Raw genomic sequence first — 27,450 nt, 5'->3', positions numbered from 1 at the left:
ATTAATTTTATACTAGTGTAACTCCACTGATTTCGTTGGGGTTGCTCCTGATTTACACTGCTACAAGTGAGGAGAGAATCAGGTCTAGGCACCAACTCCATGGTTGCTCCAGGGCTCAAGCACCCATGGAAAAATATAGTGGGGGTGGTCATCACCCACTAGCCACAGCTGTTCAGCTGGGCCACCATTCAGCTGTTTGGCAGCTGGCATGGGGCCTCGGGGGAGAGGGCAGAGCATGAACAGGAAGAGGTGGAGGGGGTGGGGTAGGGTGCAGCCTTGGGGCGGAGTTGGGGTAGAGCACCCACTGGAAAAAATAAAAGTCAGTGCCTATGCGAAGACTTGTCCCTGCTCCTAGATCTTTACCTAGCAGATCTCATTTTTCCTTTTTAGTGAGAGGTTTTGACAGCAGCTGTATTGTCACATACCTTTGCCATTCTTTAAGCAAAGGCTCCACATACTTAATACATTGTGGCTGTATGTTTGACATGTTCATGAGGGTTAAGTCTCAAGTATTACCTTCTTCAGAGAATAACTGAGGTCCAGCACTAAATGTCTTTTAATGTCTGCTTTTATTACGTAAGGGCCGACCTTAATTTGATCAGCTTTGGACACCCACAATACAGTAAAGGTTCCATGCATGCTATTAGAACCAACAATTTTCCATAATCCATGTCCCCCTTTGTTTCATCTTATTATTAAGGTACATTTACAGCAGTGCTGGAATGTGGTCCAATTTTTGTTATTTTTCCCGGATTCCCCCATCTTGTTCCAACAACTGACTATACCAAGGCACTTGCAGTCTTGATTGGTCCTTAGCTATAGATTTTTGCTGGGCAGCACAATAAATCACTACACTATTTATTCCACCCAATGAGTCAGTAATGTTTAGCATAACAGAACTCTGATTAACATTGTGGGCCCATTCCAATAATATCATTTCATTTTCTTCTTTTACCCACTTAGAAGCATGCCATGCTACAAATACACATGAAGGATTCTTCCTCAGAACCTGTATGCAATTACTTATTGCTCTATACCTCCAGACACAAGTTCCTCCCCCTTGAAACCATAATATAGATTTATTTTTTCCTGGGTCTCTATTTATAATCTTCTGCCCCATTGACATTATATTAGCTATGTATGCCCACATTTGTCCTTCTTTTATCCAAACCCACTCATATAGATGCCCACTAAAAATCACAGACACATTAACACTCTCTTCTTCATCCCAAGGATTGGTTGGCATTATCCATTGGATATTTAGTGTTTGATTTCCCATTACATTTAATACTTCAGACTGTTTGGTTATTTCCCACCCTTTCCTGTCTAACCCCACAGACCATTAGCACGACATTGTGATGTTGTTCTTTCCTTCTGCTGCTTGAGCATTCCTCGCTGGTAGCACAGCTTCCAAACTCACACCACCACACAGGATCCAGCAAGCACCAATCCCCAAAAGAGCCAGAACAAACGGAGCTTCATCTGGTATCATCTAAGTCACGTCTTCCTTATTATCTTTAAAAAAATGACAGAAAAACCTTTTCTCCCTTAATAGCGGGAGTGTAAACGCTAGATCAACAATTATATACATGAAAAGAAAAGGAGGACTTGTGGCACCTTAGAGACTAACAAATTTATTTGAGCATAAGCTTTTGTGAGCTCAGCTCACTTCATCGGAAGCATCCTTTTTAGCGTGTGCAATAGGCTTATAATATGCGGACCTCATTCCCCTTTTCTTCCATTGGGTCCACCACAGCTCTCATTACCCGCTCAGAGTCTGTGCAAATAGCTACTGCTATTGCCACAATTTCATCTGCTTGCACTCAGTGGGGCACACGCTGTCCCCTAAAAACAATTCCATCAGATACCCTTACCGTAGCAGCTCCAGTGTTTGGTTTACCTTCTTCATAATAATTGGACCATCCACACACCGGATTATATCTACTTTTTCTACTATGTCCCCTAACATTGCTCCAATAAGGGTCCTTCTGGAGGGACTTCAGGCAGGGGGTACTCATGCTGTTCCCCTTAAATTATAAAGTCAATATGGGACTGGGGACAAGAGTTGTAATTTTTCCATATTTACATTTTTATTCAATAATGTCAGTGTTAATTTGGCTAACCGGGGACTAGATACATGACCATCATTAATTTTTCCTATCAGCACATATTTTACCAGGGAGTGAGATGTGTTAAGGAGCATTGGGGACAGTCTTACCAGATAGTCCCAATGTTGTAGAGCCCAGATCAGTGCTAACACTTCTTTTTCAAATGGGATATAGAATCATAGAATCATAGAATATCAGGGTTGGAAGGGACCCCAGAAGGTCATCTAGTCCAACCCCCTGCTCAAAGCAGGACCAATCCCCAATTAAATCATCCCAGCCAGGGCTTTGTCAAGCCTGACCTTAAAAACTTCTAAGGAAGGAGATTCTACCACCTCCCTAGGTAACGCATTCCAGTGTTTCACCACCCTCCTAGTGAAAAAGTTTTTCCTAATATCCAACCTAAACCTCCCCCACTGCAACTTGAGACCATTACTCCTTGTTCTGTCATCTGCTACCACTGAGAATAGTCTAGAACCATCCTCTCTGGAACCACCTCTCAGGTAGTTGAAAGCAACTATCAAATCCCCCCCCCCCCCCCATTCTTCTCTTCTGCAGACTAAACAATCCCAGTTCCCTCAGCCTCTCCTCATAAGTCATGTGTTCCAGACCCCTAATCATTTTTGTTGCCCTTCGCTGGACTCTCTCCAATTTCTCCACATCCTTCTTGTAATGTGGGGCCCAAAACTGGACACAGTACTCCAGATGAGGCCTCACCAATGTCGAATAGAGGGGAACAAACACGTCCCTTGATCTACTGGCAATGCCCCTACTTCTGAAGCCCAAAATGTCATTGGCCTTCTTGGCAACAAGGGCACACTGCTGACTCATATCCAGCTTCTCATCCACTATCACCCCTAGGTCCTTTTCCACAGAACTGCTGCCTAGCCATTCAGTCCCTAGTCTGTACCTGTGCATTGGGTTCTTCCGTCCTAAGTGGAGGACCCTGCACTTATCCTTATTGAACCTCATCAGATTTCTTTTGGCCCAATCCTCCAATTTGTCTAGGTCCCTCTGTATCCTATCCCTGCCCTCCAGCATATCTACCACTCCTCCCAGTTTAGTATCATCCGCAAACTTGCTGAGAGTGCAATCCACACCATCCTCCAGATCATTTATGAAGATATTGAACAAAACCGGCCCCAGGACCGACCCCTGGGGCACTCCACTTGACACCGGCTGCCAACTAGACATGGAGCCATTGATCACTACCCGTTGAGCCCGACAATCTAGCCAACTTTCTACCCACCTTACAGTGCATTCATCCAGCCCATACTTCTTTAACTTGCTGACAAGAATACTGTGGGAGACCGTGTCAAAAGCTTTGCTAAAGTCAAGAAACAATACATCCACTGCTTTCCCTTCATCCACAGAACCAGTAATCTCATCATAGAAGGCAAATAGATTAGTCAGGCATGATCTTCCCTTGGTGAATCCATGCTGACTGTTCCTGATCACTTTCCTCTCATGTAAGTGCTTCAGGATTGATTCTTTGAGGACCTGCTCCATGATTTTTCCGGGGACTGAGGTGAGGCTGACTGGCCTGTAGTTTCCAGGATCCTTCTTCTTCCCTTTTTTAAAGATTGGCACTACATTAGCCTTTTTCCAGTCATCCGAGACTTCCCCCGTTCGCCACGAGTTTTCAAAGATAATGGCCAATGGCTCTGCAATCACAGCCGCCAATTCCTTTAGCACTCTTGGATGCAACTCGTCCGGCCCCATGGACTTGTGCACGTCCAGCTTTTCTAAATAGTCCCTAACCACCTCTTTCTCCACAGAGGGCTGGCCATCTCTTCCCCATGTTGTGATGCCCAGCGCAGCAGTCTGGGAGCTGACCTTGTTTGTGAAGACAGAGGCAAAAAAATATATCCCTGTTCTCCCCTATTCAGAATCTTAGAGGCATATGCCACTGGTTGGAGCCCTGTTCCCTGATCCTGACTGAGCCCCACACATATACGTGTATCAGTAGTAGCCAGTTGGAGAACAAAGGGCTGTCCCACTTTTGGATAGGCTAATGCTGGGACCTGTGCTAGGGCTTGTTTTAATTATGTAAATGCTTCCCACTGCTCTAATCCCCATTCCCATTCACTATCCTTAAGCAACTTATACAACAGAGCAGCCTTTTCTTCATTCTCTCAATAAAGTCCTGAGAGAAGTTATCCATACCCAAAAAGGACCCTAGGGTAGATATATCTGTGGGAACTGGTAATACTTGTGATAATTCTACCCTTTGTTTATCTGGTGACCTCCCTTCCTGCCCTAATGTAACTCCCAGGTAATTTACCTGTTGCTGACACATTTGAGCCTTCCAGGGGCTAACCTTAAACCCAGTCTCTTATTTTTTGCAGAACCTGATTTAATATTTCCATGTTTTTCTCCTTAGTTTTAATACTGATAAGGATATCAGCCACATAGGAGATAATGCTATCCTTATTGGACATTCCATGCCACATCTTCACCATATGTGTATGGCAAATAGTTAGGGTGCTATGAAAACCTTGCAGGACTCCAGTAAACCCAAATTGTTGTCCCTAGAACATACATGCTAATTTATACCAGTAATCACTATGTAAGTGAATGACAAAGAAAGCGTTTGACAAGTCCAGGACTGTAAACCATTGAGCTCTTCCTGCTAGGGATGCCATTACCTCTGGTTACATTGCCTCTGCTGGGGTAGTCATGGGTGTCACTTTATTGACTGGCTGAAAATCAATTGTCAATCTCCAAGTTTCCCATTTGCTTTTAAAACAGGCCAAATAGCCTAATTGTTCGTACTTTGCTGTTCTACTATGACTCACTGGTCTAAGAGTCTCTGTATTGTTACAAGTAGACTACTTTTTGCTTCTCTAGGGTATTTGTACTGTTTTTGAGGTGGGGATATCAGGTCTGGTAATAAGGATCTCCTCTCCAATTTTTCCACACTCAATTTTGCTAGTAGCCCAAACTTCCTTATGTTCCTGGGCTGTTTCTCATATCTCTGAAGGCCAATTGGTCCATTTTATCCTTTCAGCAACTTGAAGCAGGATACTGGCTAGCTGCCCTTAAATAATAACTGGTTGCCATATAAGGTATTTGGTTGGTCTGGGGGAATTTGCCACAATGCTTTATTTACTAGATCAACTACTAATTGGAAATCTTTCAATATATCCATTCCTACAATACCATTACCATCTAAATTTATTAAACCAAATTGCCCCATTCCCTGTTTCACTCCCACCCAAAATTGAATTAAAGGGCTGATTATCTCTCCCAATTATCACTTGACTCTTCCTTCTTTGCTATCATTTCTGATGTTATGCTTATATTGCACACTCAGCCAGGTAATATGCCTGAGTCCTAAATTCCCTTAAGTAATTCACAGACTGCTGCTACCCTAGTTCCTACCCTCCTGTCTACTACTGTATTCCTGGTTGTGTCAATCATACCACTCGACTACTCTTGCTTGTGTCAATTGTCCTCTTTCTCTCAACCACTTCTGGCTAGCTCATGGATTTATTACCCCAAGGGTTTTCTATCTGCTAGGGTGGTCTCAGGAATACCTAGAGGAAACAGCACATCTGTCTGATAAATGACTGACACAAGCAGTATATCTCTAAAACAAGTAACCCTTCATTAACACAACAATCCCTGTCAATAGGCTACGACGGGGTAGTCAATAGGCAAAACACAGTCCAAATCCGGACTGCCAGAGGCTTTTGACCCATAGGCGCTGACTCCGTGAGTGCTCCGGGGCTGGAGCACCCACAGGGAAAAATTAGCGGGTGCTCCACAGCCACTGACAGCCAAGCTCCCCCCTCCTCCTCACCCCCCCGAGCATGCTGCGTCTCCACTCTCTCCCAGCACTTTCCGCCCCCCATCCCCACCGCCATCTAACAGCTGTTTGGCAGCACTTAGGACTTTCTGCGAGGGAAGGGGAGGAGCAGGGACATGGCACACTCAGGGGAAGAGGTGGGGCAGGGGCGGGGACGTGTGGGAAGGGGGTGGAATGGGGGCGAGACGAGGGCAGTGCAGGGGTGGGAAGAGGCGGGGACAGAGACAGGAGGCGGGGGGGGTCGAGCACCCACCAGGCAAAGGGGAAGTCAGCGCCTATGTTTTGACCGGTCTGGGGGGCACACTGGGATTAGGAGCTTCAGCCCCTGTGGGAGGTGTTGGGGCTCAGGGCTTCTCCCCTGCGAGGCACTCGTGGCTTCTGCGAGTTGGAGTTGGAGGCCCTGCGATTCCTGTAGGTTTAAAAATATTTACCAGAGCTCTTCTCCAGTGCGCTCTGATTGAGTTTAAGCCCTGTGCGGGGCTGTCAGCAGGAGCCCTGCTGCCTGGGCCTGACAGCCAAGTAGCCCCTGGTACCACAATTAAAGTCGCCACCCCTCACCCCAATCAAAATCTGAAATTGTGCCCCTGAGTCACAGACCTTGCAATTAAAATGTTCACAATTCCACCTAAGCTGATGAGGGGTGCACATTTCTTTTCTTATCATGGAGAAACCCCCTCTGATTGGCAGCAAGGGAAAAAGTAGCTAATCAGGGTTGCTGCAGGAAGCAGGTGATGCTTTCTGCCCCTGCCCCTCAGCAGGCGCCATTCTTATAGGAGACAGGAAGGAGAAGAGTTCAGTGGCTGGTAGCAGCTCTGCTCTTCCCTTCCCTCTACTCCTGTGACAAGGGGAGGGCTCTTGTGCAGCTCCCTCTCCTCTCCCTTGCCTCTGTATGGGGGGGTGAAGAGTCACAGGAACTGAAGGTTTAGCAAAGGTAGTCCTACCTATGGCATTTTTGACGTTTAATGGCACCGTGTTTAAACATGGCAGCAAAAAAAAGGAAAGTTGACACCGAAAACCATTAATTTAAAGAAGAGTGGACTGACGCTTACTGATTTATTTTGCCACAACATCCAAAGGATGGCCCAGTATGTTTAATTTGTACAGGGATTGTGGCTATTGTTAAAAGTGGGAACATCAAATGGCACTACCAAAGGAAGCATGTGGATTTTGACCACAAATATCCACTAGGCTTCCATTTAAGATCAGGCAAGATCACTTCGTTAAAGGATGCAAATTTTCAGAGCACCAATATTATATCAAAGGCTACTTGTGCTCAGGAAAAGGCAGCTGAAGCTTCACTGAGGTGCAGATGGGTAATAGGAAGACTCAGGAAAGCTTTTACAAATGAGGACATTATTAAGCAATGTATGGTTACTACAGCTGAAACCCTTTTTGTGGAGGAGAAGCACACTGACACCTTCAGACAACTGCCATTGTCAGACACAACAGCTCTTAGACACAATGAGATGATGGCACAAGACATTTTCAAGCAGTTGTGTGAGAAACTGAAAATTGGAAAATTTTCCATGGCAGTGGACGAATCCTGTGATATCAGGTACACAGCACAGGTAGCACTGTATGTCTGGTTTTTTGATGGAGAGAAATTTATGGAGGATTTGCTGTCCTTTATATACCACATAACAATCGCACAAGTGGTGAGGATTTGTTTAATTCTGTTCAGATTATTTTGTCTAATGAAGGTTTTCACATGACTTGGATTGTCAATTACAACAGATGGCTCTCCTGCCGTGATCCGTACTCACTGAATGCTTGTGAAACATCTGCAAGATCTGAACCCCAATTTGATTTCCTATCACTGTGTATTCACCTAACCACACTTTGTGCAAAGCTTAGCAATAAGTATGCTAGTGTCAATGGTGATTAAACTTTTCAACTTCCTTTGGTCCAAGTCATCACTGGCACACATACTGTTCAAAAGCTTTCTTTCAGAAGTATCTGCCAATGACCTGTTAGTTCATAATGGCATCCTCTGGCTGAACAGAAGGCTGTGGGAAATTTGAGTTCATGTGGAAGAATGTCTACATAACATTCCAGGGAAAGAGGCAGAAGAGCGACATGCATTTTTGAGGGATGGCACAAGCATGAGCATCCTGTCCTTCCTTGTTGATTTGACAGGACACTTAGATGAGTTCAACTTAAAGCTACAGGGGCAAAATTTCAATGTAATGGATCTCCACAGCTGTGTCACTTCATTTCAAAACAAACTGAGTCTCTTCAAAAGAGATTTGGAAACTGGGGGATTGCGGCATTTCCTGATGCTGCTAAACTGCCGGAACACTGCAGATGTGAATCAGACGGCATCATCTCTAGACAGGCTTCTTCAAACCACCCAGAAGAGGTTCCAAGAATTATGAAAATGTTAAAGGTATCTTCCTGTTTGTAAGGAACCCATTTGTGGTACAAGGAAATGGCACTTGGTTTGATCAAGCAAAAACATCCTTTCCAGATGTGGAAAAAGCAGAACTATAACTGGAGCTTGCTGATTTACAAGCACATGGAAGTGCTTAAGGTGCAGCACACCCTATATCTGAAACTTTCTGAAAGATCCTTGCGCTGCACTCTATGTATCCACACTTGAGGAAGGTGGCATTTAACATGTGTGAGTCAGCATTCTCAACAGTGAACAACTTTAAAATTTGTCATCGCTCCTTTCTGACTAATAATCATCTGTGCAATTGCTTCCTTCTGGCCTTGACTGAACTCACTCCAAACTTCAAGGCCCTTGTCCATCAGAGGACCTGTCACTTTTCCCACTGGTGGTGAGTAGTAAAACTAACTATACGTTATTCATGCATATTTTAGTTTAAATTTGTAGTGCTGTAGAAAATTACATTTTCAGTAGTGATACTACAGTTTTAACAGGTACTTCACAGTAATTATTCATGATTCTTTTTCTTAATACTGGTATAGGTGGGTGTGTATTTCTTACTGGAAAGACTTGAATCATAAAAGATAAAGAATTCATATGTACTAAGTTATTTTCTTTCAAACTTTGATACTTAGAATAAATGAACCACGAAAGGCTTGAAAGTTTCAAATATGTTTATCTATCTATAAACATATATACCTACAATAATTTGATTGACAAAACACATTCAGAACTTAAGCAGTTGTCTAAAAGTGTTTTAATGCTAATATTTGCATCTATTTGATATTTTATCAATGTACTTTCTCAAAGTCTCAGGTATAATGTATTGCATCTTTCTTGGAGGTTATTTTTAGGTTATATAGTGGTTTGATTTTATTTTTCATTTAATGCACTACAAATATAAGCAATAGGCCCTGGATACATTACACAGCATTGTATGTGTTTGTTGAACAGGGGCACTTGTGGTGTGAAAAACGTTTCTCTGGAGTCCGACCTTGACTATACCTTGATCAAGAAATGTGGATCTTGACAAAATATAATTGACTACTCCTGGGCTAAGAGCATCCCAAACTGCAATAACATACAGTTAGAAGTGATGCTGAAGTGGCATCGCCCCGCTTCTGATGGACTGTCTTCACTGGGTCATCAACAGCAGACTTTCTAACAATCTTTACAGATCTCTTGAATAAAGTTTCACCTCCCTCTCAGGTCCTTCTCTCTGGTCTCTGTCTCTCACCGGTCTCTGTGTCTCTCTCTCTCCCTCTGCTTTCTGCTCTCATCCGCTCTCTGTTCTCTTTCTTCTCGATCTGCCACACATACATTTACACTGCTCCTTTCTGCTTCTTTCCTGCACCTTCTCCTCACATACACTGTCTGACACTTACTTTCTCTCTGACACTCACTGACTGCTCGCTCACCCACACACACTCTCCTCTTACTCTTCAACACTGACTGCCTGACTGACTCTCTCAGATTTTTATATCATGCTTGTTTTTCTCACTTTTGCTTATGTTTTTTCTGTCAGAACTCTTGGTGCATATGCCAGCATTGCAACATAGGATCTAATGCACCCAACCTTCTGACCAACTGTCTCACCATTGTTGGTTATTTTTCCTGCCAGTTCTTGTTTCTCTACCTTCAGCTAATGGTGGAATGATACCTTAGTGATGTGCTTGCCTATCACAAAATGGCAGCAAGTTTTCAAAATGGAGTAACTCTAGTTCTCTGCCATCAGAATGGTCTAGGTATACTTGGTCCTGCCTCAGTGCAGGAGGCTGGCTTGATGACCACTCAAGGACCTTTCTAGCCCTACATTTCTATGATTCTGTGTACATAGAGATACCATTTGGCGAGCTTTCACAACTAACATCTGGTCCACAGTGTTGTTTTTGTACCATGTTATTACAAGAAAGATACAGCAGAAACAGAAGGGGTTCAGAGAGAGGCAATGACAATGACTAGAAGAATGAAGAGATTTTTGTATAAGAAAAAAAAAAGAAAAAAATAGGGCCATTAAGTTTAAAAAATAATGAGTCAGGGGGACCATGATATAGATATAAAAATAATAAATGGTTGGGAGAATATACATTGGGTGTTCCTATTTATCCTCTCTCATAACAGAACAACAATGGAACATCCAATGAAACTGAAAGACAACAAATTGACAGCAGATTAAAAGACAAAGTTTTTAGCCCAATGCATAAACAAGCTGTGGAACTCATTGTCATCATTACAAGTCATCATTATGGCTAAGAGCTTTGTATAGTTTTAAAAAAAAAAAGTATAAAACACTTTTATGGACAAGGAAAACATCTACTATTACATTATGTGACAAAGCTCTGTTCTTGTCTCTGTGGGTTCCACGTTTCCTGGTGGATTTTGCTAGCCTCAAAGGCTCACTGTGACCCTTCACATAACCCTTCTCTCTCTGGAGACAAGGGTCACAGTCTACTGAGCCATTTTCATCATAAACCAGCAAGGGAGGTGAGGAGAAGCTATCCTCCCTTGCACAGTCTTTGTTGTCTCCCAGTCTCAGTGATTAATCGGGGGAAGCCAAGGCCCACCCTCTACTCCAGGCTCCAGCCCAGGGACCCTAATAGTATCAGCTATGGTAGCTGACCTTTTAGAAACATGACATGTACAATTCCCTGGGCTACTTCCCCAAAGCAGCCCCCACTTCCTCAGGCTCCACTTCATCCTTACCTCAGGGCCTCCTTCCTTGTGCCTGATATAGTGTGTACTGCTCAGTCTCTCCAACAGCACAGCTTCCTCCCACAGCTCCTGACATCCATCCCGACCTGACTAACTGGGAGACTTTTAACTAGTTTCAGCTGGCTTCAGGTGTCCCAATCAACCTAGCGTTCTCCCTGCCTTCCGGAAAGTTCTTAATTGGCCCAGGTGTCTTAATTGACCTGGAGCAGCTGCCATTTCACTTATCCTGGTACCAGGGATTTGTTTAGCCTGGAGCTAATATATCTATCTCCCACTACTTTTCTATAGCCATCTGGCCTTGCCCCGTCACAATTAGATGAGATTTTTAAAAATTAGAACAGATATGAACCTTAATGCTTCAAAGCACAGTCAAAGATACTTCTGCTATGGACCGGTTATTCTATCATTGTCCACTAAAAGGTTCTTCTACCTTCCTGTCAATTTGCCAAGCATAAAATTCTGGCCACTATCCTCAGCCCACTGGTTTACTGGCCAAACTAGCATGTTAACTTTGGTTCCACATGTCAGTTTCCTGTGATACTTTTCATAAGTGCCTGTCTGACTCGCCACAGGGTGGCAAACATAAAAGAGCAGAACTAAGGTTATTTGGGTACCTGAACTCCATATTTTCATACTTTATAATGTTTTTTTTTTAACTTAACTTAGAATTTCCTGAGTACCAGGGTTTTGGTATTAAATTACATTGTTTATTAAGGTCCTCCGCTGCAGTTATTTAATACATATTTATAATCTTATGTGTAGCTCAACAATGTTTTTTTCCTCTCTGGGAATTATTTAGCATTCTCTTTGGTTTTCACTTTGAAATGCCATTCAAAGTAGTGAATATTTTGGGTTAAAAGAGAGCCAGTTCATTATGATGCCTAGGGATTGGGATGGAATTGAGAGATAATTAGAAGAATAGAGAGAGAGCTCAAAGAGATGCCGTACAGACTATATTCAAGGGCTATAGATAGCCTCAGAGTCTCCTTTGCTGTAGAGTATTTATAGGGTCCTCTTTGGAGCTCTGCAATATTTCATATTCCTACATAGCATACTTCCTTCTAGAATTGTCTCAGAGCATCCCTGCAGTTGTAGATTATTTCGTGGAGTCCTTGAAGACTGTCAGCCATCTCCCAGAGTCTTCTTCTGCGTCTATGAACTACTTTGCTATGCTCCGTCTACTTCTGGTTGGAACTGCCTGATGAGCCCTTTGTATCCCAAGGTTGCTTTCCTGAGAGTCATACAGGATTTCAATCTCTCTTCCATTGACTTTGTGTTTGTTCTGTCAGATCTTGACAATCAAGGAGCCCCCTAATTAATTTATATTTAAATCACAAAATTCCACATTAATGTTACAGATCTGAATTTTGTTTATTTTGGAGGTTTTAAGAATAGAACTGCTCCCCTCTGTCCAAAGTGCCTCACAATCATGAATTGCCTTAGGTGCCATAGGAGAAAATGGCCTAATTTAAAGATGGTAGTAATAAGCAGCTGGGAAGAGCAAAGTCAGCACTGCCTTTAACCCTGGCTTTCCTTGCTCTCCTAGATTTAGTGAGATTTATTTTCATTTAAAGAGTATTTGAATATTGTATTCTAATCTGTAAAGTCACAATAACTTGAGTCCCTGTCCTAATGACTCATCACTTCTGGTGCCATTTCTCTTACAACAGGTGGAAAAGGCATGGGAGGCTGGGAAGGAGGGATCCGTGTGCCAGGGATATTTAGATGGCCAGGAGTATTGCCTGCGGATACAGTTATTGATGAACCTACAAGTCATATGGACATTTACCCCACAGTGGCTCACCTGGCTGCAGGGATAATGCCTCAGGACAGGTATTGAGACTGTTTCATAAACCATATTTGCTGTATTTCAGTTGTAATGAAAAGATTGATATTGCGCAACCTAATATACAGTTGCTTGTTTTAAAGGGACATTGTCAGGTTAGAAGTCATACAGTTTTTAAAAACAAATGTCTTTATCTTTCCTCCTGCTTAGTTCTACCCATTCTGTATGATTTTAAGGAAAACACAAATATTTTTATATATTATACGTTTACTTCTTAATATAAAAATAGGATTAATTATAGTTAAATTCCATTTTCTTTCATAAACAAACGATGGAAACAAATGTATATGTGTGATTCCCTGGGATGATTCTGGTTTTCTTTAAAGAAAAAAGCCCTCTTGTATTAGAAGGGTGCATAGGAATTTGGGAGGCAGAAATGTTTTGTTAGAGCATAAACCAAAGGACTGGGAGACTGGACACCTGGGTCCTATTTCTGGCTTTGTCACTAATTCAGTGTGTAACTGACGGTGGGCTCACCACTTAGACCAAAATTATAAAGCTTTGGTACTTAAAGTTAGGCTCCTAAATCCATATTTAATCATCAACATGTGACCTGATGTTTCAGGAGTTCTGAGCGCCGGCAGCTCCCATCGACTTCAGCCTTAGTCACCAAAGTTAGAAAGAATGGATTTCCCTGTGGCTACAGTTTACGCTTCTGTAAAATGATCGTGCTAACATACATCACCATGGTGATGTTTTTGTAATGTACTTGTGTTTTGAGACCCTTGGAGCAAAGGCGCTAAGGAGGTGTGAGATATTAAGTGTTCCACTGACCCAATTAGAGCTGGCTGACATTTTTCAGACAAATAGTGTATTTGATGGAAAATGCACTTTTGAGTGACTTGAAATGATTTGTTAACCTGACATGAATAGTTTCAGCCATTAATAAAATAGCTGGAGGAGGTGATGCTGCCCTTTGGTCACCATCTTGTCACTTTTAGCCCCAGTGGTTGGGTATTCACCCAAAAGGTGGGAGACCCAGGTTCAAATCCTTGCTCTGGAACAGACCAAAAATAGCATTTTTCAATTCCCTGAAAAGTCCAATTTTTTTTTTTCAGAACTATCACTGAACTGAAAAATCAGTTGCTTAAGTCTCTATAGCTGTGGAATAATATGTAATTTTAAATGTTCGTATTTCCTGATTCAAATGGTAGCTTGTTTAAGAATTGCCATTTGCAATGAGAGTGCTGACTACAGAATGTACTCACCCTAGTTTGGTGACTTCCATTCTCTCCCTCACATTAGGGTGATCGACGGCGAAACCTGATGCCTTTACTGCAGGGAAAAGTTCAGCTTTCGGAGCATGAGTTCCTGTTTCACTACTGTGGGCTATATTTACATGCAGTATGGTGGCACCAAAAGGACAGTGAGTATAAATATTTTCCCCACAACAGGTCAGATTAGATGATTAATTGTTCTTCTTGGCCTTCAGATCTATGAAACTATGAAACAACGGGTAAGTAAACATATAGCAGTGTGTGTATACATTATAAAAAAAAAATATCCAAAACAATATGCCCTACTGCACATGCTTGAGTCCCTGGGGAGAGGACAAGAGGACAAACACATGACAGATATTGGCAGCAGGTACCATAGGCTGGGGGAGGCTGTGCCTCCCCAAAAAGCCAGCCATGGCCCCACCCACACTCTGTCCCCAGGCACCCTTCCTGCTTCCCGCCCGCTTGGCATGCAGCAGTGCGGCTCCTCCAGTCCCCCTGTGTGGTGGCCCTGGTTTGGGCTGGGATTGCGCCACTCGCCCTCCTGGAACCAACTAGGGGCAGAGCTCTTCTTGACCTGCTGCTCGCAAACTGGGAAGAATTAGTAGGGGAAGCAAAACTGGATGGGAACCTGGGAGGCAGTGACCATGAGATGGTCGAGTTCAGGATCCTGACACAGGGAAGAAAGGAGAGCAGCAGAATATGGACCCTGGACTTCAGAAAAGCAGACTTTGACTCCCTCAGGGAACTGATCGGCAGGATCCCCTGGGAGAATAACATGAGGAGGAAAGGAGTCCAGGAGAGCTGGCTGTATTTTAAAGAATCCTTATTGAAGTTACAGGGACAAACTATCCCAATGTGTAGAAAGAATAGTCAATATGGCAGGCGACCAGCTTGACTTAACCGTGAAATCCTTGCTGATCTTAAACACAAAAAAGAAGCTTACAAGAAGTGGAAGATTGGATAAATGATCAGGGAAGAGTATAAATATATTGCTCGGGCATGCAGGAGTGAAATCAGGAAGTCCAAATCACACCTGCAGGTACAGCAAGCAAGAGATGTTAAGAGTAACAAGAAGGGTTTCTTCAGGTATGTTAGCAACAAGAAGAAAGTCAAGGAAAGTGAATGAGGGAGGCAACCTAGTGACAGAGGATGTGGAAAAAGCTAATGTACTCAATGCTTTTTTTGCTTCTGTCTTCACAAACAAGGTCAGCTCCCAGACTGCTGCACAGGGCAGCACAGCATGGGGAGGAGGTGACCGGCCCTCTGTGAAGAAAAAAGTGGTTCGAGACTATTTAAAAAATCTGGATGAGCACAAGTCCAGGGGGCTGGATGCGCTGCATCTGAGAGTGCTAAAGGAGTTGGCGGATGTGATTGCAGAGCCATTGGCGATTATCTTTGAAAACTCATGGCGATCGGATGACTGGAAAAAGGCTGATGTAGTGCCCATCTTTAAAAAAGGGAAGAAGGAGAGTCCTGGAAACTACAGGCCAGTGAGCCTCATCTCAGTCCCTGGAAAAACCATGGAGCAGGTCCTCAAGGAATCAATTCTGAAGCACTTAGAGGAGAGGAAAGTGATCAGGAACAGTCAGCATGGATTCACCAAGGGCAAGTCATGCCTGACTAATCTAATTGCCTTCTATGACGAGATAACTGGCTCTGTGGATATGGGGAAAGCAATGAATGTGTTGTTCCTTGACTTTAGCAAAGCTTTTGACACTGTCTCCCACAGTATTCTTGCCAGTAAATTAAAGAAGTATGGGCTGGATGAATGGACTGTAAGGTGGATAGAAAGCTGGCTAGATTTTTGGGCTCAACGGGTAGTGATCAATGGCTCCATGTCTAGTTGGCAGCCGGTATCAAGTGGAGTGCCCCAAGGGTTGGTCCTGGGGCCGGTTTTGTTCAATATCTTCATTAATGATCTGGAGGATGGTGTGGATTGCACCCTCAGCAAGATTGCAGATGACACTAAACTGGGAGGAGTGGTATATATGCTGGAGGGTAGGGATAGGATACAGAGGGCCCTAGACAAATTGGAGGATTGGGCCAAAAGAAATCTGATGAGGTTCAACAAGGACAAGTGCAGAGTCCTGCACTTAGGACGGAAGAATCCCATGCACCGCTACAGACTAGGGACCGAATGGCTCGGCAGCAGTTCTGCAGAAAAGGACCTAGGGGTTACAGTGGACGAGAAGCTGGATATGAGTCAACAGTGTGCCCTTGTTGCCAAGAAGGCCAATGACATTTTGGGCTTCAGAAGTAGGGGCATTGCCAGTAGATCAAGGGACGTGTTTGTTCCCCTCTATTCGACATTGGTGAGGCCTCATCTGGAGTACTGTGTCCAGTTTTGGGCCCCACACTACAAGAAGGATGTGGAAAAATTGGAAAGAGTCCAGCAGAGGGCAACAAAAATGATTAGGGGACTGGAACACATGACTTATGAGGAGAGGCTGAGGGAACTGGGATTGTTTAGTCTGCGGAAGAGAAGACTGAGGGGGGATTTGATAGCTGCTTTCAACTACCTGAAAGGGGGTTCCAAAGAGGATGGATGTAGACTGTTCTCAGTGGTAGCAGATTTCAGAACAAGAAGCAGTGGTCTCAAGTTGCAGTGGCGGAGGTTTAGGTTGGATATTAGGAAAAACTTTTTCACTAGGAGGATGGTGAAACACTGGAATGCATTACCTAGGGAGGTGGTGGAATCTCCTTCCTTAGATATTTTTAAGGTCAGGCTTGACAAAGCCCTGGCCTGGATGATTTAGTTGGGGGTTGGTCCTGCTTTGAGCAGGGGGTTGGACGAGATGACCTCCTGAGGTCCCTTCCAACCCTGATATTCTATGATTCTATGATTACTAAGGGTTGGATTTTTAAAGGTAAATTTAGGCACCTAAAGGCTCAACTAGGACCTTACGTGAGATTTTGAAAATCCCACTAGGTATCTATCTGCATCTTTAGATGCCTAAATACCTTTAAAAATCTGGCGCTCAGCCTACAATAATAGAAGGTGCAGCTGCCTCATGATAGCCAGTGCTTTCATTGCTCCAGCTGCAAAAGCATCAGGAGAGCTACCAACAGAGTGATCATGGATACAGCCTATTTTTTTAAGCTTAAGAATTTGTTTGCTTATTTTCAAGAGTTCCATTTTCTCTGTTAAACTGGGTTTTCCCTTTATAAAGCTCAGCTGTGAAACATCTTTCTTCAATTAGGCTAATTGACAGCAGCTGTAATGCATTTCTTAATTATGACTTAACTCCAAAACCTTCAAACAAACAAACAAACTTCCTTGCTGATATATTCTTAAAGATGTCAAGTTCCCCTAAGAAAAGGAGAGCTGGGAGCTAGGAATTCCAGAGTTCTAAGTCCTGTGCTGACACAGATTCCCCTACCTGCATACGGTGTAGTGTCAGGAACCATGAATGCATGGTTATAAGAAATCCATGTTTCTCACTCCTGATGGCTGAGGTAAGGCGGAAGGTGACAGAGGAGACTATCCCTTTCTCCTCATCTAAGCACTGTCTCTAAGACCTTGAGCAAGTCACTTAACATTTCTGCCTTGGTTTCCCTGTCTCTGAAATGGCGGTAATAATTTTTAAGTTCTTCACTGCATCTCGTTGTGTTGTGTTGTGAGGCTTAATTAGTTACTGCTGGTAAAGCCAAAAAGTTGATCTATGCCTCTAAACATTTCTCATAAATCCTTAATACATTTTGAGTGGAATATATCAGCTATTGTATCTATCATATTCTGTACATGTATAGCCCCATCACTGTAGTATCTGAGCACCTTACGGTCTTTAAGGTATTTATCCTCACTACACCTTTGTGAGGTAGGGAAGTGCTATTATTCCCATTGCACAGATGGAAAACTGAGTCACAGAGGGTGACTAGGGACAAATTTTTTTAAAGATATTAAGATGTTGTTTGTTCATTGTTGCGAAGCCTATGGGCCAGATCCTGAAAGGTATTTAGGTGCCTATCTGCCTCTTTAGGTGCCCAAGCCCACGACTTGGATGCCACTGACATTTTCAAAGCTGCTCCTTAGCTGCTACCTACCCCCAGAGGTGTCTAAATCCCCCAAGCACCTAAAATTTCCACCAGTCAGCATTTGCAAAAGCCGCCTAAGGCCTGACAACATGTTACAGCAAGTAAGCTGCTCGGATCCCTCACTCAAGCCAAAGCCCTGAAGGCCACAAAGGCAAGGAGAATTGTCTATATCGTCAGTGAGGTCCAATCCCTGTAGTTGTGCTCTGAGCACACTGAAATCTTGATACCTGTCAGGTCCTGCTGCAGGAGGGCGAGATGCAGGTCACTGATGGAGTGGGGCAGCGCAGCACCCACACAACAGACAGCCAGGGACAAAGAGAAAATAGGACAAAGCATGAGAGAGGTATTGAGTGTGCAAGAAAGAGCGACAGTTTGGTTGCTAGGGTGTGGGCTCGCTACAGGGGCTATCCTGGCTTTGGTACCTAACTGCATGAGAGGGTTCATGCCAACACATCCTGAGTGTAGGGAGGGGCCTGTCAGCCTGGTGCACTAGGTCAGCTGTTTAGGCGTCTATGCCCTTCTCCTCTGCATTTTGATCCTGTCTAGCTTAGACAAGCTCCCTGCTGAGCTTGCCAGCTTCTGAGGCTCCTTTTCATAAGAATTTAGGGCCAGATCCACAAAGGTTCTTAGGCACCTAAATCCCACATTAAGGTATCACTGATGTTCTCAAAACCATTGCTCAGCAGCCGCCTAATTGTGTAGGCACTTGAAGTCCCCCTAGGTGCCTCTGTTTCCACCAGTTGTTGTGAGCAAAGCTGCCTAAATCCTGATGTTACCCCACAGATAACAAGCTGTTCTGAACCCTTGCTCACTCCGTAGCCCAAAGGGATTCTCAGACTAGGAGTTTCCCTGCCTCTCTCTGCAGTGAGGCTGGATGTGGGAGGCTTTCTCAGAGCACACTTACCAGATTGGGTTTCACACAAATGACAGTCGTGGACGAACAGGTCAGCAATTTTTGGTGCTCGGGTGGGTGTGCATAGCTATTACTAAGGGTTGGATTTTTAAAGATAAAATTAGGCACCTAAAGGCTCAAATAGGACCTTACGTGAGATTTTGATCCCCTCAAATACTCCACAGCCCAGAGGCTAGAATATTCATTTGAGAGGTGGGAGACCTGTCTTTAAGTCCCTGCTCTGAACCAGACAGAGAAGGGATTTGAATGTAGGTGTCCCACATCGCAGGTGAGTGCCCTAACCACTGGGCTATTGGCTATGATCAGATAGGTTCACTTCTCTGTCTCTCTTTTCTCATGAGAAAGGGCTGACCTGGCCTAGACACAGAACTGCAGGAGAGGAGTCACAGCTGAGAGTCTCAAGCAGAGATGGGTGTCTCCCTCCAGCCCATCAGTCAGGTGCCTATAGGCTCAGATCAACAGAGTTCGGCGCCTAAGGACCTTTGTGAATCTAGGCCCTAAACCCGGAGTTATGCTCACAGGCTTCCTGTACAATGCATGGGGGAGAGTTAGGTGCTTAAAAAAGATTCGTAGAACCATCAATTGAGAGGGGAGCCACCTAAGCTATCCAGGAATGAAATTGGGCAGGATTTAAGGCCTGGGTTAACAAAGGGACTTAGGCACAAATATCTCATTAATCTGGGCCTCTAGGTGCCTAATTGGTGGGCGGAAGGGAGGCTCTTATCTCTGCCTGGCAGTAAGAGCACTCCCTCAAACTATAGGAGAACCAGGTTCAAATCCCCACTCTGCCTGATTTAGAACAGGGCCTTGAACCCAGGTCTCCCATCTCTCAGATGAACGCACATTGCTAAAGAAAATGACCGATTAATGAATCATTGTAGGATTAAATGGGGTTGAGGGAAGAGAAAGATGGTCTGGAATGTAGTAGCCCCAAGTTTAAAGAATCAGATATCTTCTATTATTAGCAAATGTGGCAAGGAAGCTTATTGGCTTAAGTTTGAAAGTTTCTCTGAATATGAAAGTGTGTTTTCAAGAGAGGGAGGCTGGATTGGTTTAGATTTCAGAATGAATCATTCTCCAAACATACACCATCAGCTGGAGTTAAAGTCTGGCTCTGTATCTTATCTGCCTGGTGACTTAAATGAGCAACTTCCAAGAAAACTGATAATCAAGCAGGTATGTTATGAAACATTCCACTAGAGGGCAGTGGTACACTGATAAATTCTACAAAAAGAAAAGGCGTGCTTGTGGCACCTTAGAGACTGACAAATTTATTTGACAGGTTTCAGCGTAGCAGCCGTGTTAGTCTGTATCCGTAAAAAGAAAAGGAGGACTTGTTAGTCTCTAAGGTGCCACAAGTACTCCTTTAAATTTATTTGAGCATAAGCTTTTGTGAGCTACAGCTCACTTCTGCATGCATCCGATGAAGTGAGCTGTAGCTCACGAAAGCTTATGCTCAAATAAATTGGTTAGTCTCTAAGGTGCCACAAGTACTCCTGTTCTTTTTGCGAATACAGACTAACACGGCTGTTACTCTGAAACCTGATAAATTCTAATGCACCGAAGGGAGCCGGGGGTCCATCAATATTGCTTTGCTTTGAATTTGAATCCATAGAGATGTGCCTAGCCTCAAAGTGCTTCAAACAAAGAGATTTCCCCCTCCCTCGGACCCCCTCCCAATGAGTGTTTCATCAATCTCCAACTTGTATGCCATTTAAATCCCTGTTTCATTTTCAGACAAGTTCTGACTGGCCATGCTTTAACTGTCTTCCAAATTTGAAATTTAACTAATGGAGCTTTTAACAATAAGTACTAAAGGACTAGTGAGCCAACCCACCACAGCCCTGCACGAGATACAGAAACAGACTACAAGTGACTACATATAAAAAGAAAATAGGTATGTCCCTTAGATGAGGACACTTGGGCAGATATCCTGACAACTGGGGGCCCCACCTCTTCATCTTCTGGGAGAGAAATTCAATGGAATAAAAGCAACGGACATTTCTTCTACACACCAGTTTTTCTAACAACATGAATCCAACACTCTTCCCATCCCCTCAATCTCTCAGAGAGATGTTGTAGTCAAATAGGTCCCTGCACACACATTTTCTGGGACTCCCCACAGATTAGAAATTTCTGATCTTGCACACACAATGGCCTGAAACTGTTTCCAAGACCCAGACAGATAAAAATGCAACTAACTATATTCTGGCTAATATCCCCATGCAGCACCTGTGAAACAATACAAAATGTCACTTAGCCACAAGTTTGAGAGTAGTGTTTAGGAAATGGGTCAGTGTAGTGTGGCTCACAAAAGAGAATCCTACATTTAAGATGGGGCAATACAAAGTATAAGAAATAGGAGAAATCACAGCCCAAATCTGACCATTCTGGGCCAGGTTCAAGAAAGGATGGGCCTTAGGGGAGAACTTAGTATAGAAACTAATGGGGCCTTTGGCCCAAACCAAAATGTGGACGTGAGATCATAAAATTAATCTGCCTGTGTAGGAAAATATGTGAACACACCAAGCTTTTAATCATCTAACCCTACTGAGAGGCAGAGTGGTCTAGCAATGGATAGGGCACTAAACTGGAAGTCAGGAGACTTGTGTTTTTATTCCCAGCTCTGTCACTAAACTTCTGTGACCCTGAGCAAGTCACTTCCCTTAGTTCACTTACCTCAGTTTCCCCCTCTCATCCAGTGTATTGGAGGAGCAACAGCAGGAGAGTGAGTTTGTGTGGGCGGGGGGTGAGAAAACCTGGATTTGTGCTGGAAATGGCCCAACTTGATTATCATACACATTGTAAGGAGAATGATCACTTTAGATAAGCTATTACCAGCAGGAGAGTGGGGTGGGAGGAGGTATTGTTTCATGGTCTCTGTGTGTATATAATGTCTTCTGCAGTTTCCACAGTATGCATCCGATGAAGTGAGCTGTAGCTCACGAAAGCTTATGCTCAAATAAATTGGTTAGTCTCTAAGGTGCCACAAGTACTCCTTTTCTTTTTGCGAATACAGACTAACACGGCTGTTACTCTGAAACCTGTGTATTGTCTATCTCTAGACTAAAAGCTCTCCAGGATAGGAGTTGTCTGTTACTATGTTTTTTTACGATGGATCTCTGAGCTTGACTTGGGCCTCTAGCTGCTATAGTAATATAAAAATAATGATGGTCGTGTATACTGATGCCCTACTAAGCTTTGTGTTTAGACTGGTTTATGTGTGTTGTTGTCTGCTACTTGGTTTCAAATTGATCTAATGCACCACATATCTTTGCTTCCCACTACCAATAATGTAACAATGGATTGTTAATATCTCTCTCTCTCTTGCTCTTATCTTTTACCTGTCTAACCTTATGTATATTTGATTTACTTAACTGCTTAGAGTTGTGTACCTTCCTAGTTATCCCATTGAAACACAAGGAGATGGTTCTATAAAAAATGAAACATTCTGCACATGTATATCCGCTCCCACTTTAGTCACATAAGAGAGAATGCAAGATATCATTTTTGGGAGGAATCTCATAGCTACTCAAGCAATCTTTTCCCCCACAAATTTAGAGAGAAAAAATAATTTGCTCATCTGGCTGCATAACTTATACGTGTATGTCCATTACAGACATGCAGATCAGATATATTCAAAATGTGGGTAGGTCTGAAATTCAGGCAGGTGAAACTTGGTTAAATGAACCATAGTTAAACCAAAAATTGTAATATTCTATGTAATTTAATCTGAAACAAAAATCTGTTCCTTGCTCAGATCCATTCCTTTCTTACAAGGCAGGAGAAATCTTTGGAGTCCAATTGATTTCTCCTTATTGTTCTGCTCATTTTAAAATACATCACGTTCCTGTTCTACTTATTGTCCTTTCATGTATGTATATTGGGCTGTCTGGATGTGAAGCCATTGTATCTTTCTGTCTTCTAGTGAGGACTCATCAATTAGGCCCTTCATCTAGGCTGGGAGAGTCTTTTGTCTATATGTTAAAGAGTCCTTTCCTTTATCCTGACACAATAGGGCTTATTAGTGACACTTTCTGCTTGTTAAATTGATTACTACCAGATGGGATTGAGAGTTATTTAGATTCAAGAAACAGTTTTTCCTTGGACATATTACATTAACATGGTACCCCAAAATTAACACACTTCCCTCAAGTTCAGTCAGGGTTGCTTTAACTCCGATTATGTGTTCCTCTTTGTCTGCCTGTGCTGGCTGGAACCCCTGCTGGCTTCTCCAATGCTGAGTTCTACTCAGCTTTCAATGTTGTTTTTCTCCATTGTTTTCTGGGTTTTTTTTTTCTTTTCTGGACACTCCAGTTGTTGTTGTGGCCACATTCTCAGTGCACCCTTCAACACTAACTAACAGGGAGACAGATTCTTCATTGCCCTGCACCTTGTGTAGTTATTTAATATTTTATACCCATTTTGCACAGATGTAAATAACTACACAAGGTGCAGGGTAGTGGAGAATCAGTCATAACTAGCCAGTATAAGTGAGCTAAATAGACAGCCAGGTAACTGGGCTAATATGGCCCAAAATATTTAATGAAATGCATAGACAAATTAATTTTTCTGAACACATATCAATGACATAATCGGTATATAGATTATATATAAAATAGACTATATCTATATAGATAGATAGATAGATAATGAGATACATATCTATATATTGAAAATGTATCTAGATATACCACAGTATGAGTTCACATACTTACATACAGCCAAGAAAAAACACATACTGAGAAATTGTTAATCTTAAACTTCAGCTACAATTAATGGCTGTGACCTTTATTTATCAATCCATCATTTTTTTTTTAATAATTTCTGCTAATGTCTGAGGGGGGAAACATCTGTGTCTACCATATTTCCAAATACATTATTTTAATCCAAAACAACCGAGGAATTCAGCCAGAAGTGATCACACCAAAGAAGTTCTGAGATTCAGCCTGAAAAGTATAGTTGTAATTTACAACTAAATTAAGAAATATACCCATGGAAGGTGTTCAAACTGGAGTATTTGCTAGAGTTTGAGATGCATTATTGTTTCCACCACCTTTCTCATAATAGTTTTTGATTAGCAAAAGACATCCTGGCTGCAGCAACACTCAGACCGCGGGGTAAAGCTGCAGCCTCCCAGTCATGGAGAACAGCTCAGGGCACAACAGAAGGCGGGAGAGTTCAGCAGATTCCACTGAACCGAAAAGAAAACGTCATATATACAAAATGCAAATGTCGGCTTTTGTGCTGCATGCATTACAGAAATGGCTCAGAGTGTTGAACCTACCCTTCCGTCAGTTAGGCATCATGTCTAATCTCTCTCTTGTGCTGGACACGACCACCTCCTCCTCCTGGAATGGGATTTCAGTTACACGGGATCAGGGCCTAAATGTGTCACCATCAGATGGCTGCTAACAACTGGGAGCATGAACATTTTTTATGTGGACCTTGGGCTTCCATGGCCCTGATTGTTTATAGAAAATAAAAATAATACTAATGATAAGATAATAATGTGTGCAGCGTAGCTGTAGCCATGTCGTTGCCAGGATATAAGAGAAAGACAAGGTGGGTGAGGTAATCTTGGAGTACATTTCCCAGACCTATGGAAGAGCTCTGTGTAGTTTGAAAGCTTGTCTGTCTCTCCAACAGAAGTTGGTCTAATAAATGATATTACCCCACCCACCTTGTCTCAGTTAATAATGTCACTCACAAAGCTTTGCTCAGATCAATGGTATCATCTCCTATCAGACCGTGGGATACAGGGGGAGGCAAATCTCCCATCAAACTGCATTCAGTTGCACTCTTAGTGCCTTGTCATTTTTCATGATTAGCCAACCTCCTACCGTGATGCTGCTACTTTTGTTTATATAAGAAAAGGAGTACTTGTGGCACCTTAGAGACTAACCAATTTATTTGAGCATGAGCTTTCGTGAGCTACAGCTCACTTAAACATCTGATGAAGTGAGCTGTAGCTCACGAAAGCTCATGCTCAAATAAATTGGTTAGTCTCTAAGGTGCCACAAGTACTCCTTTTCTTTTTGCGAATACAGACTAACACGGCTGTTCCTCTGAAACCTTTGTTTATATAGTGCTGTTCAGACTGTCACTCAGAGGCTGGGGAGCCACTGGTCTGGGCAACAGCCCGATGCCACGGGCTGCTCTGGCACTGCGATCTAGTGTTCCTCACACTGTGCTGAAAACAAGTTTCTGTTTCTATTGTATTATTTGCTTACAGTTGATATCGAGTAAGCTGCCCTGCTTTCAGGACTAAGCTACATCCTGAGACTGGAAATAAGCTGGGGCCAGATTCTGTCTAGTCCTTCCATGAGTGCAAAGTGCAGAGAGAGACCATGAAGAATTTTCCCTTAGGCAGACCACGTAAGGGCCAGGTACAATTCCAGTCCCCGCACTAAGACTGCAAGGACTGCACCCTTGAGGGCACACACAGCTCCACCGGGGCAGGGGGAAGAGATGGGGACCTCCCCCCACATAAGGCACCAACCACCAGAGCTAGCTATCACTACATTATTATGTACACCCATAGGTGCTGCAGTTCCAGCACCTACTGGCTTCAAGTGGTTTCCATTATCTACAGGGTTACAGTTTGGTTCAATGGCTCTCAGCTCTCCCACTATGAAAATTGTTCCAGCATCCCTTGCTACACCCTACAAAGGGGAATAGCAGAAAGTGTGCAGTACATGTGGGCCTGCAAACTCTGGAAAGCATTTGAGTCCCTGAGGGAACACATCACAGTCTTGTCCTGGAGCAGCTTCATCTCCCTCCTTACCGTGAGCTGGGAGCCCCCATGCTGATGAGAATGTTCTTTGAAAGCTATAACCAAGTAGTCATTTTAAATAGGTGGTCCATCCACACACGACTCTCTCACTGACTCCCAACACCCTTGTGACTATATTGGGAATAAGACTTGCCTCCTAGCTATCTGAGGCCCACTGGACAATTCTTAGGGACAGGTTTCAGAGTAACAGCCGTGTTAGTCTGTATTCGCAAAAAGAAAAGGAGTACTTGTGGCACCTTAGTATACCTTAGTACGGTATGCATCCGATGAAGTGAGCTGTAGCTCACGAAAGCTCATGCTCAAATAAATTGGTTAGTCTCTAAGGTGCCACAAGTACTCCTTTTCTTAGGGACAGTCTTTTGAGCTGATAGACTTCTGCAAAGCAGAGAGAGGGAATGCAGTCCAGCTTGTAGAGGACCATTGGTCTTGCACAGCAATTTATAGAGCAGTAGTTGGCACTTACAATGCACTAGAGTCATAGAATCATAGAATATCAGGGTTGGAAGGGACCCCAGAAGGTCATCTAGTCCAACCCCCTGCTCGAAGCAGGACCAATTCCCAGTTAAATCATCCCAGCCAGGGCTTTGTCAAGCCTGACCTTAAAAACCTCTAAGGAAGGAGATTCTACCACCTCCCTAGGTAACGCATTCCAGTGTTTCACCACCCTCTTAGTGAAAAAGTTTTTCCTAATATCCAATCTAAACCTCCCCCACTGCAACTAGGTACAGTCCACACACATAGGAAGATCTGGCCCTTGTCTTGTAGAACTAAGTTAGTCATCTCTAGCAGGGATAAATGAGGGCACCAGTTGCTGTAAAAAGAAATGCTTTTAAGCATGGTTCTATAGATCACCACCTTAGAAGAACAAAAAGAACCGGTTCAGCGGCTTTTGGAAAGGACTATTTTGGAATTCAGTTAGTTCCCAGTAGATAAATAGTTGCATGGTCATCTTGGCTTGCCGCTTATTTCCTATGACAGGGATGGAATAAAAGCCTTTGCAGGGAAAATACTGCACTTAGGAGAGCTCGGTCTAGTTCATGTCCATCTTTGTTACTTAAAGTGGTTTCTCTCCTGGCAGGTGGGGCACTGTGGACTGCTCATTATGTGACTCCAATATTCCATCCAGACAGTGCTGGAGCCTGTTATAGATGTGGAATGTGCCATTGCTTTGGGGAAGACGTAACCCATCATGACCCTCCTTTGCTCTTTGATCTCTCCAGTGACCCAGCTGAGACCAAACTTCTGTCTCCTGCCACTGAGCCCCTGTTTGACACAGTAATAAGCAGACTAGAAAGAGCTGTTCAGGAGCATCGCAGGACCCTGATTCTGGTCCCTCAGCAGCTCTCTGGGTACAACAACATATGGAAGCCCTGGCTGCAGCCGTGCTGTGGGACATTCCCATTTTGCTGGTGTGACAAAGAAGGTGACAGTGAGCAGGAAATTCTTTAACCAAAGAAAGAACAGGGAGGCAGTCAAACAGCTAGTAACCTGAAAAAAAAGAGAATAGAACTTAAATGACTTTGAGCTAAATACTGACATCCATAGGCAGGGCAGAATTACACTGGACTATTTGAATCAGACATTCCTTTCACTTCTGACCCACCTACACTCACCCACCCCTAT

General features: G+C 43.4%; 1 protein-coding gene across 1 annotated transcript in view; it reads left to right on the top strand.

Moving 5' to 3' along the window:
* The window catches only part of LOC125640892 (arylsulfatase H-like), a 43,043-nt gene extending 15,767 nt beyond the window's left edge, over positions 1-27,276 (top strand). Inside the window, 4 exon segments of the mRNA XM_048860001.2 lie at positions 12,688-12,850; positions 14,109-14,119; positions 14,122-14,229; positions 26,906-27,276. Coding sequence (XP_048715958.2) covers positions 12,688-12,850; positions 14,109-14,119; positions 14,122-14,229; positions 26,906-27,276 — 653 coding nt within the window.
* The last annotated feature ends 174 nt before the right edge of the window (positions 27,277-27,450 follow it).

Source organism: Caretta caretta, chromosome 1 (genome assembly GCF_965140235.1).
Source record: "Caretta caretta isolate rCarCar2 chromosome 1, rCarCar1.hap1, whole genome shotgun sequence".
Lineage (NCBI taxonomy): Eukaryota > Metazoa > Chordata > Testudines > Cheloniidae > Caretta > Caretta caretta.
This window is presented reverse-complemented; position numbering and strand designations above follow the sequence as displayed.